This window comes from Chenopodium quinoa, unplaced genomic scaffold (assembly GCF_001683475.1).
Source record: "Chenopodium quinoa cultivar QQ74 unplaced genomic scaffold, ASM168347v1, whole genome shotgun sequence".
Taxonomy (NCBI): Eukaryota; Viridiplantae; Streptophyta; class Magnoliopsida; order Caryophyllales; family Amaranthaceae; genus Chenopodium; species Chenopodium quinoa.
The window spans coordinates 1,890,775-1,907,393 of NW_018744988.1; the positions used below are offsets into that span (position 1 = coordinate 1,890,775).

General features: G+C 32.8%; 2 protein-coding genes across 3 annotated transcripts; one reads left to right on the top strand and one right to left on the bottom strand.

The window, feature by feature from the left end:
• Window positions 1-214: 214 nt before the first annotated feature.
• LOC110706619 (serine/threonine-protein kinase SAPK2-like) lies at window positions 215-4,227 on the bottom strand. Of its 2 annotated transcripts, XM_021884562.1 has the most exons (9): window positions 3,886-4,227; window positions 3,646-3,720; window positions 2,494-2,595; window positions 2,104-2,157; window positions 1,916-2,008; window positions 1,583-1,675; window positions 1,364-1,468; window positions 1,161-1,259; window positions 215-712 (listed from the first exon to the last, which is right to left on the bottom strand). In XM_021884562.1, exons 1-9 carry the CDS (start codon window positions 4,003-4,005, stop codon window positions 443-445), a joined length of 1,011 nt encoding a protein of 336 aa, XP_021740254.1. In that variant the 5' UTR covers window positions 4,006-4,227; the 3' UTR covers window positions 215-442. The 2 variants fall into 2 exon arrangements, with proteins under 2 accessions (XP_021740254.1, XP_021740255.1); XM_021884563.1 differs by lacking the exons at window positions 3,646-3,720; window positions 3,886-4,227 and adding an exon at window positions 2,893-3,026.
• Window positions 4,228-10,184: 5,957 nt separating this feature from the next.
• LOC110706620 (14-3-3-like protein) lies at window positions 10,185-12,251 on the top strand. Its single transcript, XM_021884564.1, is given in 5 exon segments — window positions 10,185-10,782; window positions 11,317-11,439; window positions 11,606-11,722; window positions 11,865-11,903; window positions 11,905-12,251. Coding segments are annotated over 5 exon segments (828 nt in total). The 5' UTR covers window positions 10,185-10,299; the 3' UTR covers window positions 11,971-12,251.
• Window positions 12,252-16,619: the final 4,368 nt, after the last annotated feature.

A 16,619-nucleotide genomic window follows, 5' to 3' on the forward strand; every position in this document is an offset into this window, starting at 1 on the left:
GCATTTTCCTTTATTTATTATTTTATTATTTTTTTGAATAAACAAGAGCGGCTAAATATAATGGGTGTGGTTTGATCAATAGGGTGGCCTCTTGTTCCATTAAACATTCAGATCACATCATGAGCTGGTTCATGAGTGTGGTTAGGTCAATGGGTTGGCCTCTTGGTCCACCTCTAATCTGCATCACCAATAAGAAAACAAAAATAAAACAGAGTTAAAACGAACTGATTGTGTGACAACTGAGTATATTGATGATTAAAATTATAGCTGAACTTGGTTCCATTGGCATGGAAATTACACATAGTGAACGCGACAAATATATATATTGCCTCATTTGGCCATTTTCTTTGCACGACACTCATGCTTGCCTACTCCTGAGGGCGAAAGAGTTTATGATTTACATATGATACATTTTTGTAACACTGTAAATAATTTATCACAATCATACAAATTCACCACTACTTTCCATGTAATCAAGATCTACATCTGCATCCAAATCATCAAAATCCATGCTACCACAATCAAGTAGTCCGCTTGTAACATTAGGTGGCTGAAGAGGTTGTCGTGCCTCCTGAATTACAGACAATATCTCTTCGACGCTCTGGGGTGGTTGATTGATATCATTGCTTTGCCAACTTCCACCTTCTCCGAGTTCCACTGGTAAGTTTTTCAAAAACCAAGGATGGTTTTTAATTTCTGAAATTGTTATTCTCTGTTCAAAGACCCAACACATAAACTCAGTTAGGTACGTTTTTAATGTAACCCTTAACTGTATAGTCAATTTTCACTACGTATTGAAAGATAGAGAGCAAATAAGCAAAATAAATACAAGGATAAATAAAAATGAAGATGATCAGGGAATGAAGCATGAGCTAATCATCCAACAACTTATCACTGTAAAGGATGTGGAACATATGTCCCACCTCAAACATAGCTTATAACTCAGAATCTTCTTATTTCGAAGTGATACTTTGTATGTCATATGATTATACTTAGTATTTTATATACAGGAAACGGTGAAATTACAACATTATCCTCTCCATATGGCTTGGCTTGGGGGCTTTAGATGTGGATTTCTACAAGTTTCAAGCAGGATATTCAACAACTCACCTCTTCAGACTATACAGTCATACAAAGTAAAAGATCAAAGCATAAATTACCTTCTCAGGGTTGGCCACAAATATCCGGGATAGAAGGTGCCTGCACTCTAGGGATATTGGAACATTATCTGGGACCAAGTATTGTGCATTAAGTATCCGCTGTCACATTATATAGTCATATTCAGCAAAGAAAAGAATGACAATGTTAATAATAAGTTGAATTCAGCTACACACTTTAAGTCGATAATTGATGCCAAACTTACAACGAGGGCTTTCTTGAAGTTTTTTGGGTCAGTTGGATCTTCAAAGGGATAAGCTCCTACTAGCATGACATATAAGGTGACTCCACAAGACCACACATCTGCAATCTACAATCCAAAATATAAATTAATGAAAATCTCCAAGGCTCAGGCTCAGAATAGCACCATTAAAAGGTAAACAAAACACAATTATACCAATATATGCTATAAACTACAAATTACCTTCCCATCATACTCTCTTTTGGATAACACTTCTGGTGCAATATAGGCTGGCGTTCCAACTGCAGATTTTGGTTGGGAATGCAACACTGAAGACTGCAAAGACAAGGCCAGTGTAGCAGGAAAAAAAAATTAGATATGCAAGGTAGGGTAGCAAGTAGTTTGAAGAAAATCCTGCACTATAAGTCCATCAAGTTTGTTTCTTTTTAGTTCATGTAGCATCCAGGTTGTGTGTCCTCTGTGACTAATAATCAGAATTCTCGCCCATCCCTTACCAAGTTATTTGATACAGATTAGTATTAAGAGGGAAATTGAATGATACTCCGCAACATTTACCTTAGAGTAACCAAAATCGCATATCTTGACTCGTGGTGCAGCACTTCCATCTAAGAGTGTGTTTTCTAGCTTAAGATCTCTATGACATACTTCCTGCACAAAGGAATCTCCTTTAGGATAATGACTGTTATGTTTATAAGCAGAGAAATGGAAAGTAAGAAGCAAGTAAAAGGAAGATCACAATATACCATCGAATGACAGTAACTGACTCCGGAAATTAGTTGCTGAAAGAAAAACCTTGCCTGATACATACAATGAAAAAAGAAGAGAGAAGTGATTAGTTATGATATAATTTATTCACCCCTTCCCCCTATTTGGTGAGGTAAACATATTGAGACAAAAAAGAAAAACAGGACAGCTTATGTAAGGTACATACATGATTATTACTGAAAGGATTATTACAACAGCATAAATCAGAAATAAGAAAAAAGCAAAAAAAAAAAAAGCGAATATGGGGGGACATTTCAATTACTCATATAGTCATTCAACTAGTATGAGTTATACATTGTTGTTTCTAATGAATGGATAACAGTAATTCTTTTCTGAAAAATTCTAACACAAAAGTGAAGGTTCAGTACCTCATCCTCCCTAAATTTACCAGCTTTACATATCCGTTCAAAGAGTTCTCCACCTGAAGCATATTCCATAACTATTGCAAGATGTGTCGGAGTCAGCAAAACCTGCAAGAGAAGTTCAGATCACATTGATTGTAAATTTTTACACACTACCAAAGTCTAGAAAATGCAACCGAAATTCCTCTTTCAACATATTTTCAAACGAAATAAAAAATTGTTGATTCTGTTTTCACTAGAAAATTTCATTCCTCTAAGAGTAAGCCTGCAATTGCCTTATGCAGTAATCCCATCATTCCAACTTTTTAAGCACTCGATTATTCCTTTAATTTGTATGCCAATCATGTTGTCCACATCAATTCTATACCAACGAGCACTTAACTTCCAAGAAAATGGTGCAATTACCCTACAACTGATTGGCCAAAAATTGATTCTGAACATCAAAGAATAAATTCAGATGAGGTGCTGACACCATTTCCTCACAACAAGAATCATATTGTCAAGGAAGGAACGACGAATTGAGTAGCTCTAATGGTAAGGTGCATTATTTGCTAGTATATACTATTATTAACCAAAAAAGCCAATGCTTTTTATTGACTTATATAACTAATGTCTTTGTCATCCTCCACCTTAAGTTCGTGGTTTGTCCACTAATGCTTCTTAAGTTGCTTGTACGATCCAAATTATTTAGTCATTTATTCTCGACATAGTTTGTACTAGTATTTGGTAGTTGTTGATCAACCTTTTCCTTTCACTTACAATTTTTTAAGTCTAATAACAAGCCTAGCTTCAATGAAAAAAGCTACAATAAAACACAACATTCCATCACATCAAGTTATACTATTACACGAGAATTGCTTGGCCAATCCCGCCTCCCCGGGATTGGCCCCAATCTCTCATCGATGTTCCAAAACTACCCTCATTAAATCGAAATTTTTTTATTTTTTTTTTAAAATAAAACCAAAAACATACCCAAAATATCAAATTACTACCACAATTTTAGTCCAATTCACAAACAAGTTTGCAGTCAACCACAAACAACAAAAATTATTTAATTAATTGATTAAAAAACTGACTAACTATTAAAACAACAAGCTATTTTATCCCAATTAATTCCAGCATGATTAATTCATAATTAATAAAAATGAGTAAAATTACCTCTTTGAATCTAACAATATTGGGATGCTTTAAAGAGCTGTGATTCATTATTTCCCTTTGTACATGCTCATCAATCTACAACAAAAAATCACAAAAACCTTCATAAATCCTATACAAAAAATTTACCATTAACCCAGATCAAATCATCCACCAAATTTACTTTTGAACATAAAAAAAAAGGTAAATTTTAGCTACTTTATTAAATTAAAAAATTTTAAAAAAATAAATAAATAAGCTAACCTTATGACCTCTTTCAATGAACTTAATAGCAAGAAATTCATTAGTCCACTTATCTTTAACAAGCTTAGCAACACCAAAATTTCCAGACCCAATATCTTTTACTATTTCATACCTCTCCATTTTTTTCCCAATCAAATCAAAATAAAATTATATTTTTTGGGTTGAGGAAGTTCTTGAGATTGGTAGTAGCGTGGAGAGGTTTTAAGTAAGATATATTCTGGGTTTATGAGCACATGAAGAGAGGGAAAACGACAAAGAGTAAACAAACTAGAGAGAGAAAGTTAAAATTGTTAAATGAGAAAATGATTTGGAGAGAGATGAAAGTGGAAACGTGGCAAAATTAAAGGGGAGTATAAATTGGAAAGAAAAATAATTGAGAATGAATTTAATTTTCTTTCCATTTTGCTAAAATCAATTTTCTTTCCATTTTTTTAAAATCAATTTTCATTTCATTTAAAATACATCCTCCATTGTTATTATACTAGCATAGTGCCCGTGCGATGCACGTTTTATAAATCAAATTATTAAACCCGTAGGAAAAATAAAAATAAAAACAGAGATAATTCATTTACTATTAAAGGACTTGGTTACTAATGGTCAATAAAAAAAAATTAAAGGAACGTTATTTGAATAGTATTTTATGTTATTTGAATTTCTTTTAATTTTTTATAATGTTATTCTATTAATTGAAAAATAATTGAATATTACTCCACATAGCTATATAAGAAGTGGACTAATTTATTTATATCTCCTGTTGAGAAAAAACTATAATTTTCTTATCATACCATCCACATCAGTAGCTACAATCAATCTAATATATACATGTTTTATTTACCCGTTGCACTCATTAAATCTATAAACACAATAATAGCCTTATATTTGACCTACCAGAACATATATTTTCCTAAGTTAACCATTGTGCCAAAAACTATATATTATATAATAGTCACATATATAACCAACAGCTGATTAAATATAGTATACAACACAAATACTTCGTATATAGGTATGGATACTGATAATTTTATATAAATAAAATATACGGAGTATATATTACTAAGATTTATCCCTACCTTAATTATAAAAAGGTTAACAAAACTCTTATAATAGTGCATGGACATTTATATATATAAAAATGTTCTTTTTACATATATTTTCCCCCATTTAATTTTAAAAGCCTTAAAATTGTCTCTTGATTTCGCTAAATTGATTTAAAAGGTTATGTTTATTTCAATATTTAAAGCCATTTACTATTTTCATTTCCTTTTGTTTTAATTTTTCTATTTAGAATTTATTAGACTATTAGGTTTCAAGATTGAAGTCAATATCTTTTTACCGAACAGTCACTAAATCAAAGTCGCTCAACTAAATTTTTGGACATTGCTACACAACATCCAACACATTTAATGATTACATGCAAATAATTTTAATAAAACTACGCATTCGATATAAGTTATTAAACAATTTAACTATATATACAATTTGATAGGTTTATATCTTTCATATTAACAAAAATTTACAAATGTTATTATTATATTTTGAAAAAAAATTTAGACTTTGGAGTTTTGTATAAGATTGATAAAGGATAAGTTAATTCCCGTCATATATGCATTGAGTTTTGCGTGTTCTATCCGGTTCACCCTTTGGGCTAATCCAGATTTGAGCTAGGTTATTAGGTTTCATTCCCCTTCCGATTGTTGTTGCAGGAGAGCGAACACAGGTCCTCGCTACCTGGTGTAGTCTCAATCACCACTACACCAACAACCAATTGGTGTAGTGATGATTGGGACTACACTTGGTATGGAGGACACGTGTTATAAAATATTATATACATATACTTTTTTATATTATAAAAAATATTATATTATATACACATACTATTATAGTTAAAAGTATTATTATGTATAAAACAACATAAATTATTGCACATGATTGTTGTATATCTAGTATAGTACATGAGCAATGCACGATTTTTAAATTCATAAGTAATAACATTGTTATTACGAATACTACAATTTAAAACACGAGTAATAGTTATAATACATTTTATATCTGTCCTTTTTCCGTCAAATGTCTAATTCAATTTAACTTTTATTCTTCTTGTTTAGATTGGTTATTGATTCAGTTTTTTTTTTTTTTTTTTTATGCAAGAAAAACAAAAGGTCATTGTAAAAGACGTTGTATAGAAAATGAAAGGCCGATTAAAATTAAATTTATGTTCAAGATTATGTATTTTTTTTCCAAGACAACATTTCGGCTCAGCATTCAATATTTGTCAAGGAGTACAACAAACGATAAAAGTAATTTTTACACTATTTTGTATCATTATCAAAAACTTTTGTATTCATCCGATTACTTGAATTGAATTGAATTTAGGGTTGTTCCGATTGACTGAACTCAGTTGAACTGAACTGAACTGAACTGAACTGAACTGAACTGAGCTGAACTGAACTAAACTGAACTGAACTGAACTGAACTTATTAATTAGTGATTTTTAACTACGGATTATTTATTTATTATTTATTACTATACATATGTGTATATACAAATGTACATATTATTATTATTTATTGATTATTGTTATTGATTATTGTTATTATTATTATTATTTATTGATGATTATTATTATTATTTATTGATTATTATTATTAGTATTATTATTTCAATTATTATTGTTATTATTATTTATTGATTATTATTATTATTATTATTATTATTATTATTTATTACTTATTGATTATTATTATTATTATTATTGTTGTTGTTGTTGTTGTTAATATTATTATTATTATTGTTAATATTATTATCATTATTATTGTTGTTTGTTGTTGTTGTTGTTGTTGTCGTTACTGTCGTTGTTGTCGTTGTTGTTGTTGTTATTGTTGTCGTTGTAATAAGAGGTTAAAAGAATGAAATTTGGCTTTATATCATTAGCAATATCATTAGACGTAAATTAAGAGCTGAACTGAACTGAACTGAGCTGAACTAAATTGAACAAAACTGAACTGAATTTCAACGGAAGAGAACAGACCCTTCAGATAACTTGTAGACTATTTTGGGTAACTTTTATCAATAAAGCATAAATAACTTTCATTCATTACAGGGTAGATTTTATAATAGGTGCACAATATTTTATTGTACATCTGATTTTTTTAAAAAATGTTTGTATTGATTTCATAATTGACGTCAAACTAAATTCTATCGATTTTATTTAATTTTCATAAAAAAATATTAGCCTTTCAAAATACGTAATATTTGTTCCTTAATTATGCCACTTTAATCATATTGCTTCAAATTAGTTATTATTCTTTAAATTGACTATAAATAAAGATTGGAAAGACTTTATGGATTATTTGTAGTATTGGAAAGTATATATTTATTATAAAAAAAATTAAATCAATATTTATGTTAGGAAATCATGAAAATCTTATGCATGTATAGAAACTTGCTTTTATTGTTTGAAGTTTAACAAAAATAACTATGGTTGAATATGTAAACAATAATTATATAGATATATTTTATACATAAGATAAGCCAATGAAAGAGTGACATTTGTCATCCTCACATTGAGGCGCTTGTCTTTTAGTATAATATATAGATAGATGCATTACTTTTGTAATTGCGGTCTCCTAAATAATTTTTACAGTATAGTGTGGTTGTGAAAAAAAATAACGAGAATCCATATAACAAGAGTACAAGAGATTAAGGTTATATTTACTTCACCTTATTTTTACCGAACTTGAATTATGGGTATGTTCTCATTGACTTAAATGAGCTGAACTGAACTGAACTGAACTTATTAGAGTTGAACTAAATTGAATTGAACTAAACTGAACTGAAATGAATATATTATAACTTTATAAGAGAAAGGAAATTAGGAGCTGAATTGAACTCATTAGAGGCTTAGAGCTGAACTGAAAATAATCGTATGAGAATAGATCCTATTTTTATTGAACTAAATAGTTATGATTGAACTAAATTTTTTTTTTTTTTATATATTTCTTCTTTAAATGTATTGATTTTTACTAAACTGAAATTGTTTTACTAAAATGAATCATTTTTACTAGATATTATTTTAATGCAAAAGCTAACGAACGCTCCGGAGGCGTAGGATAAGCTAGCTAAAAATAGAAAGATTAAATTAAAATAAACACCATAAAGTCTTATATATGGCTTGTCACACCGTGTGGCCAACCACTATAAGGGTTACTTCGCAAGTGTAATGGAGGTTACTTGGTCAGTGTTAAAATGGTTACTTCATCATTGTTATAAAGTTACCCAGTCGGTGGTACATGGGTTAACCCATCGGTATTAAAGGGATTACTCAATCAATGTTATAGGAATTACTTTAAGTGGCCACACGGTGTGGCCGGCTGCCCATGAGACGCCCTGAATGAACATTAATTACGTCGATCGACGCGTGATTTTGCCATGTTTTTTCCAAATTAATATCATTTTAAGTAATGTTTTAAATGCTTATCCAATGCTTTGAGGCGTATGTTAGCAAGATCTATATTTTATTAAGGTAAAGTGAATGAGGTATAGTAAAAGAGAATTTAATAATTTAGAAATAAAATGATAGTACTTAGTATATCTTGAAGCTTTCAGTGAAGCATTTAAAAAACTGTGAAAATATTTGGAAGTTTTGATATTGAAGGATTAGATTTAGCCGTAGGAAAGACAAGTAGGAAAGTGATGTACTATTATGAGCACAATTTACAATGACAATTGAAGATAAGAGAGAAAGAGAAAAGGAAATTGGGAGATTCTTTTTTTCTTTGAGAGGAAAAAGGAAGTTTGCTTCTTTTGGGCCCTTGTTCTCGCTAAAATACAAAGGTAGCCCAACACGTTTTCCCCTTGCTTTCTATTTTTTGGTTTAGGGGAGGAGGATGATGATGTGATCAATGTCTTCATGGACAATGATTTAGGTATACTATGATTTTCTACGAGGGTTTTTGATTTTTGAGCATATGGGGTCGTTTGAAATCTTTGAATGCTAACCGATTGGTGCGTATGGACGGTGTGAGTTCATATTATATGATCATTTATTTAAAAGGGATGACGTTTATTCTTTATATCATATAAGGTGTTCATATCTGGTTTGATTGTTTTAAGGTTTGATCCTATATTTCAATTTGATTTAACTTTATTCATATATTTCACAGTCTTATGTTAGGGAAAAAACTCTATCAAAAATATAGTTTTAGGGTATGTTCTATTTACTTGATTTTCACTTAACTTACATGAACTTATTTATTTTGATTTATATGAACTTATTTTAATTGTAATTTAAAATTCGGTAACCCTTATCAGAACTTATTTTTCCATATTATCAAAAATAAATTTACCACCTATGTTACATATTAGTTGCAACTTTGGAATTTTTTATGTCTCACGAATAATACCCCAAAGTTGCAACTAATATGTAATGGAGGTAGTATGATCTTATGAGACCTGAAATGAATGAAAATTAGGTGACAACCCATGACCTTAGGTTAGGGTTGTATTTTTTTCAAATATCTTATCTATAAAACTTTTATTACATAATTGGCCATAAAATATGAATATATGAAGATTTTATATGCTCTAGTTTGATTTCTTTAATTTTTTTTAATTTTATTTGTCTAAGAATTTGAAACAGATGAATAGAACATAGCCTAAAGTGACTTTCCTCATCCAAGTTTTTTTTTTTTTTTTGGTGCATAGAGAGCCAAAAAGGCAGTGGTGAGAATCGATCACACGATCTCCTAAAACCGAGAGGGAAGCTCTAACCACTTGAGCTATCCTTCACTCTGTCCTCATTCAAGTTCATAACCCTCAATTTTACAACACACAATTACACACACTAGTCTAGTACTCTCTAAATAATAAACCCAGTTTGTCATGCAGCACAATGATGGTAGCTACAACAACCTACTAATTCATTCTATCTACCATATTTAACAAACCACCTTGGTCCAAACCACAAAAAACACAACCTAAAAACAAGCCCAGCCCACTTTACACCAACTTTCTAAACCTCATTATCATGGACCACCACACATCTAAGTTCCCACAGCCCAAACATTCAAAGTCAAAAAACATGATCGCCGTACACCACGCTGTCAATCAAATCCAAAAAAAAAAACATTAAATTTAATTACACATCACTAATTCACTCTTCAACAACTGACACCCCTCTTCCCACCGTCCGATCATAATCCAACGGCCCTCATTCACCCCCCAAAAAAGTTGCTCCCCCCCCCCACACAATCATTACCAATTTACAGCTTGGCACCAATCAAATACACCCCCCTTCTCTCTCTTCCCCTTTCAATTCAAAACACAAACCTAAAAACAAAACTCAAGGATCCCCAAATTCAACCTTCTCTTTCTCTCTCTAAAATTCCCCAAGCTTTCTCTCTCTAACCAACAATGGCGGTCTCAGCAAGGGAAGAGAACGTTTACATGGCGAAACTCGCGGAGCAAGCCGAGCGTTACGAGGAGATGGTGGAGTTCATGGAGAAGGTTGTTTCAGCGGCGTCGGAAGGCGAGGAACTCACCGTTGAGGAGCGAAACCTTCTCTCTGTTGCTTACAAAAATGTCATCGGAGCTCGACGTGCTTCATGGCGGATCATCTCTTCGATTGAGCAGAAGGAGGAGAGTCGTGGCAATGAAGACCATGTCTCTGTTATTCGCGATTACAGATCTCGCATTGAAAAGGAGTTGTCTGATATTTGTGACGGTATTTTGAAACTTCTGGATACTAAGCTTGTTCCTGCTGCTAGTAATGGTGATTCTAAGGTGTTTTATTTGAAGATGAAGGGAGATTATCATAGGTATTTGGCTGAGTTTAAGACTGGTGCTGAGAGGAAAGAAGCCGCTGAGAGTACTCTCACCGCCTACAAGGCTGCTCAGGTATAATTAATTTTTCAAATGATTCTTTTCGATTTATTTGGTAGATCTGTTAATTAGGGTTTGGATTTGGTTTTTGTTTGTGTTTTTTGCGTTGATTTGCTATAATTTTGTGCATTTTGCTGGAATTAGGTTTTTGAGAAATTATTTTGAGGATTTGATCTGTTTTTAAGCCACTTGTCCAATATTGCGGATTGAAATTTGATTGTTATGTTACAAGTTTGGTAGATTTCAAAAATTGAGATATGGAGGTTGAAGTTTTCATTTTCTGTAATTTTCTCATTTAATTTTAGAAGATAATTGGAATTTGGACTTTGAATTAGGATATTCCGTAATAAACTTTGAATTTCAGTTGGTGTCAAAATATTGAGGCTATGAATGAAGCTTTCATTTGCTACAATTATTTACTTTGGTATGAATTTGACTAGAGCAGGATCAAATTTTTGTTGTGGGATGATACATGTTATTTCTGAACAAATTATATCTTTTAGTAGAGTGTAATTCTCATGGCATTTGTGTTTGTGAATTTTATTTCAGGATATTGCAAATGCCGAGCTTGCTCCTACTCATCCTATTAGACTTGGATTGGCTCTTAACTTCTCTGTGTTTTACTATGAGATTTTGAACTCTCCTGACAGAGCTTGCAATCTTGCAAAGCAGGTATTTGCTCTTCAAATTAGAAGATACGCAAATTTTTGTGATAAATTATAATATATCGAGGTGTGTATGCCATCTAATGTATCTGATAAAAGTTACATAAGAACATCTCATTGATTATTCAAAAAGGTGTATGCCTTATACTTTTGCTCTGTTCTTTTTTGTTCAGGCTTTTGATGAAGCCATAGCTGAGCTAGACACCCTAGGAGAAGATTCGTACAAAGATAGCACTTTGATTATGCAACTTCTTCGTGACAACCTTACTTTGTGGACATCGGATATGCAGGTAAAGCTTCTTTACCCTAATAATTAGCTGCTTTTTTTTTTGGCTTGCTGTGCTAAGAACAATTTATGTTTGGTATCTCATGGAAATTACTTGTGTGGAGGATCTATTGTTTCTTATATGGATTTGCTTAATGTTGTTACAGGATGATGGCGCTGATGAGATCAAGGAGGCTCCCAAGCAGCCAGAAGGCGGTGAACAACAGTAAGAGTGTCTTAACGTTGGAATTAGGGTTTAAACCTTCTCCATAGTGGTTTTTAAAAGGAGAAGGGTGCTTGTTTATGATTTTAGGGGTTTTTCTCATTCTGAACAAGTATTGCTTTGATTCAACATTGTCAACTTGGGTGATGTCTATGATTGCCATTCTTATATATTAATATGGCAAATCTGTCTGCCTCTATTTTCTTGTGTAGTTTGATTTGAAGTGGCTTCAATCTCCTCTGGTACCTACTAATGTTTACTTTATTTTTGAGGTTTGTGGTCCAAGTGCAATTAATGCGATTCCTTATAGCAATGTAGCTGTGGATTCCTATCTAATGTTTACTTTAATTTTGAGGTTTGTGGTCCATTAATCTAGCAATACCTTAGGCCATTGCCTTAATAGTTACAACTGCAACTTGTGTTACTTTTACTGGTCACTGAGGAAACTTGTGATTAGGTTGTTGGACCTTATGCAGTTACGCAACTTGATTGATTTTAAATAGTTAACAGGTTCATATTTCTGTTTAATGGTTTGGCTCTTCAGTGAGTGATGATTTACATCTGAATTATGGAAAACTTGATGTTTTATTGCTCGAGGGTGTTGTTTGTTAGTGACATTAAGGTTTTATGTGGTTTATGGGGTGTAAACTAGGATTTCACCTAGATAGGGAATTTTTGTTATGACACAACAATTCAGGCACTTTTGTAGAAAAACTTGAACTCCTTTGCACTGTAGTTTCTGGAAAAGCTTAATCTCTTCGGTGCATTATTCAATTTATTGGCCACTTAAACCTTTCTAATGAAGTTTGGTTTCAAAATACTGCTACTTGTGTGAAGGAATTGGTGTATTAGTTATAATACATAATTGGAGAATAGTAATAGCGTTGTCATATCATAGATTCATAGTACATAATGGAGCATGGTCTATTAAGCAATCAGTGTAATAGTGTATGGAAGTTTGTTCATTAGTACAAATGTTCGGTATCAATATCTTTCAGTTTATTGATGATGGCTTTTAGCCCTTTTGATTAGATGGTTTTATTTAAATACTTTGAATCTAATAACCAATTGCAAAATTAAGAGGTATTAACACCAATTTTGTTTGTTTGTTATATTTAGCTGAATTTCAATTAATCACAGAAAAACTTTGCCTTTTGTTTTCAACAATAGGTAATGTGAACACTTTACAGTTTTCGGCGGCTTTGAAAAACAAGGGATTATGTTGTTTATTGAATAGCTTTAATCTATCTATAATTGGCAACACAGCAAGAATGGGATATAATTTAATCGTCCAGTTGTCTTTAAATTCTTATCATATGATTCATATTATTAAATCGAATTGTATTGCTCGACAATAATGGATGAGGATTGAGAAAGGTGGGATTGCCAGCGTCCTTGCTGATGGACTGATGGTAGTGATGTCTATTCCATAAAGTTATTGACTAAAATCGGTAGACAGTATTACATACTACAATATGAGATTCTTATGTCCAGCTCAAGTTTGTGTAAGATAATCCTTTTTTTTTTGTTTACTTTTCGATTTAATGAAAATGACTTGTGATGGTATGGAAGAATACGGTGCGGCTCCATGGGTCACGCTACTCGGATAACGATTGTTATCTCTTTCAAGTGGGCAGTCTTAAGTCTACCCTGTGAAGGTACAAAGTAGTATGACCGGGTCTTTTATGTCTTAACAATGTGGTGTTGATTGAAATTATAGGAAGCCTACTTTACATTCGGGAGAGCTGATACACATACAATCATTGTATGTTGTCCCTACATACAACACCATTAGAAATTTGACACGGAAATGGGAGAAAATTTCGTGTGTATTGTGTTCTCGTTACATTCTGACTTAAAATCTTGGAAAGGACACTGGGCGGGTACATGATTGCATGATGAGAATGGCCTATGAATTATCATAATGAATCATTATAATGATTAATGCTTGATGCACATTGGTTATCAATCCTCTTTGGCCTTTTGGGGTTTTCTCAAAGAAAGAAGAATGTGACGAGATGGATAGAGGGGAATAGGGGATGGAAAGAGATTGTCTTAATGCTATAGAGTTGAGTTAGGTGACAAGTGACGGTTGTGCTATTTGAATTTATTTCAAGTAATTTAGGGTAAGTTTATTGCAAGTCTTGAGCAAAGTCTCAACATGAGTCTTATAGTTGTCCAAAGTTGACCCAACTCAAACCCGATTATTAACCCTCATCTAAACCTGAAAAAATAGTGACCCAAACCCGACTTGAAACCAACCCTAGACTCGAGTTGACCCGATATGTGAGACCTGAACCCAAACATGAACTGATCTGGAGATGACCCGACCCGAATGTAACTCATAAATAATTGACTTGAAGCGAACTCGCCTTGAACCGAAATTGACCCAAATCCGTTTTAACCCGTCAAAACCCGAATTTAACCTGACTTGTTACTAACCTTACCTGAATTCAACCTGACCCGTTCCTAACCCGACCGGAATTTAATCCAACCTGTTCCAAACCCGACCCGAAATCAACCCGACTTGTTATTGACCTGACCCAAATTCAACCCGACTTGTTATTGACCCGACTCGAATTTTACCAAATCTATTACTAACTCGATCCAATAATTCAACCTGATCTATTACTAACCTGACTCAAAATCAACACGACTTGTTATTGACCCGTCCTATATTCAACCCAAATTGTTCGTGACCCGATTTCAAATCACCTTAAATGCAATTTAGACCACCTTATTATTGTTAATCAAAGCATTATGTCTAGGGAGACCAAGTCGATCTAGGCCAACAAAAGAAAGAAGCATCATCCTCAAATTTAAGAGTTAAATATAAAATATATTTGTTGTATAGTAAAAGGAGATACTCCGTAATTGTCTTCCTAACTTATAAACTACAATTCCCTAGTATATTTCATAACTATATTTCATAGGTATAATTTCCTCAAAAAAAATATTTCATAGGTATAAATTAAATTATAATTTTATTCAAAAAAATATTAGATTATAACTCTAAAAAAAAAACAACATTATTATTAGTCATTTACATGCCCACTACATAGTTTAAATCGTCATAATAGTACATCAATTCCTAACTAATTTTGTATTAGATTGTAATAGTACATAGTTTAATTCGTCAATTCGTGTAAGCAGGTTGGGTTTGGGTCGGGTCAACTTGGGTCGGGTCAATTTAGATTAATTCCATAACATATATGGGTAGGGTTTGGGTTAGGTAATGCTTGAGTCGGGTCACGTCGGGTCATACTTCTTAATTGGTTTCGATCGGGTTAATAACATGTCGGGTATATTCGGGTGGGGTGAACAATAATTTATTGGTTATAATCAGGTCGGGTCATTCTCGGGTTTAAGTCAGGTTCGGTTCAAGTCAATAATTTGTGGATTATAATCAGGTCGGGTCATTCTCGGGTTCAAGTCAGGTTCGGTTCAAGTCGCTAATTTGGGGGTTATAATCAGGTTGGGTCATTTTCAATTCGGGTTATCCTCGGGTTCAAGTCGGGCTATGTTCAAGTCAATAATTTACAGGTTACAATCAGGTCGAGTCATTTCCAAGTCAGGTCATATTCTGGTTCAACTAACTATAAGTATATAATTATCATTTTTATCATACTAATTATTTCTTTTGATTATAATATATAGGGTTGTTCATCGGTCCAAGACCGGACCGGACCGACCCTGATTGGACCGAAGACCGGAAATTAGAATTTTAAGAACCGAAGACCGGACCGATTAAGTTAGGACCAAACCCGGACCGGACCGAAAGAATCGGTCCAAAACCCAGGCCGGACCGCTTTGGACCGATTTACGAATTGTTTTTAAAAGAATACTAAATTTTTTACAAAGTTTAGGAAAACACAAAAAAAATATTGGAAAAACTATGTTATAACGTCATTTTTACGTCTTTTTTTGTATGTTTAGTGCGAAAAAACTTATAAATTTAAAGTTTTCTAAGCTTATTAAGGATAATTTTAACCATTATTTAAGGTTTCACACATATTTTTAATAAAAAAAACCGGTCCGGTCCAAAACCGGTTTTTATAGGGATTTAGACCGGACCGGACCGAAGACCCGAAAAATGAATTTCAAGACCCGAAGACCGGACCGATTAATTCAGTCCGGTTCGGTCCGGGTTCGGTCCTGGGTGGTCCGGTCCAGTTATTTGGTCCGGACCGATTTATGAACACCCCTAATAATATATATGACAATATACTAGGGAATTATAGTCTATAATTTAGGAAGATAATTATCTCCTTTGACCATACAACAAATATATACTATATTTAACTCTTAAATTTGAGGATGATGGTGCTCCTTTCTTTTACTGGCCTGGACCGACTTGATCTCCCAAGACAAAATGCTTTGATCAATAATAATAAGGTGGTCTAAATTGCATTTAAGCTGATTAGAAATCGGGTTAGGAACAATTTGGGTTGAATTTAGGTCGGGTCAATAACAAGTCGTGTTAATTTCGAGTCGGGTTAGTAACAGATTGGGTTGAATTTTTAGGTTGGGTAAGTAATAGGTACGGTAAAATTCGGGTCAGGTCAATAACAAGTCGGTTGAAATTGGGTCTGGTCAATAACAAGTCAAAATGATTGAAGGCTAATATCCACGGTTTTTGAGTAATTTTGTAGGTATCGGGACCTGGTGTCGAAAAGCCTAAAGAATTAGGATATACATC

What these genes read in the sequence shown, in the direction of transcription:
- LOC110706619 (XM_021884562.1), bottom strand. Translation starts at nt 4,005, where the DNA reads ATGGAGAGGTATGAAATAGTAAAAGATATTGGGTCTGGAAATTTTGGT. An exon ending in TCAGTTACTGTCATTCGATG is followed by an intron (nt 2,009 to 2,103) that starts GTATATTGTGAT and finishes TCCTTTGTGCAG; the next exon opens with GAAGTATGTCATAGAGATCT. An exon ending in GCGATTTTGGTTACTCTAAG is followed by an intron (nt 1,676 to 1,915) that starts GTAAATGTTGCG and finishes TTGTCTTTGCAG; the next exon opens with TCTTCAGTGTTGCATTCCCA.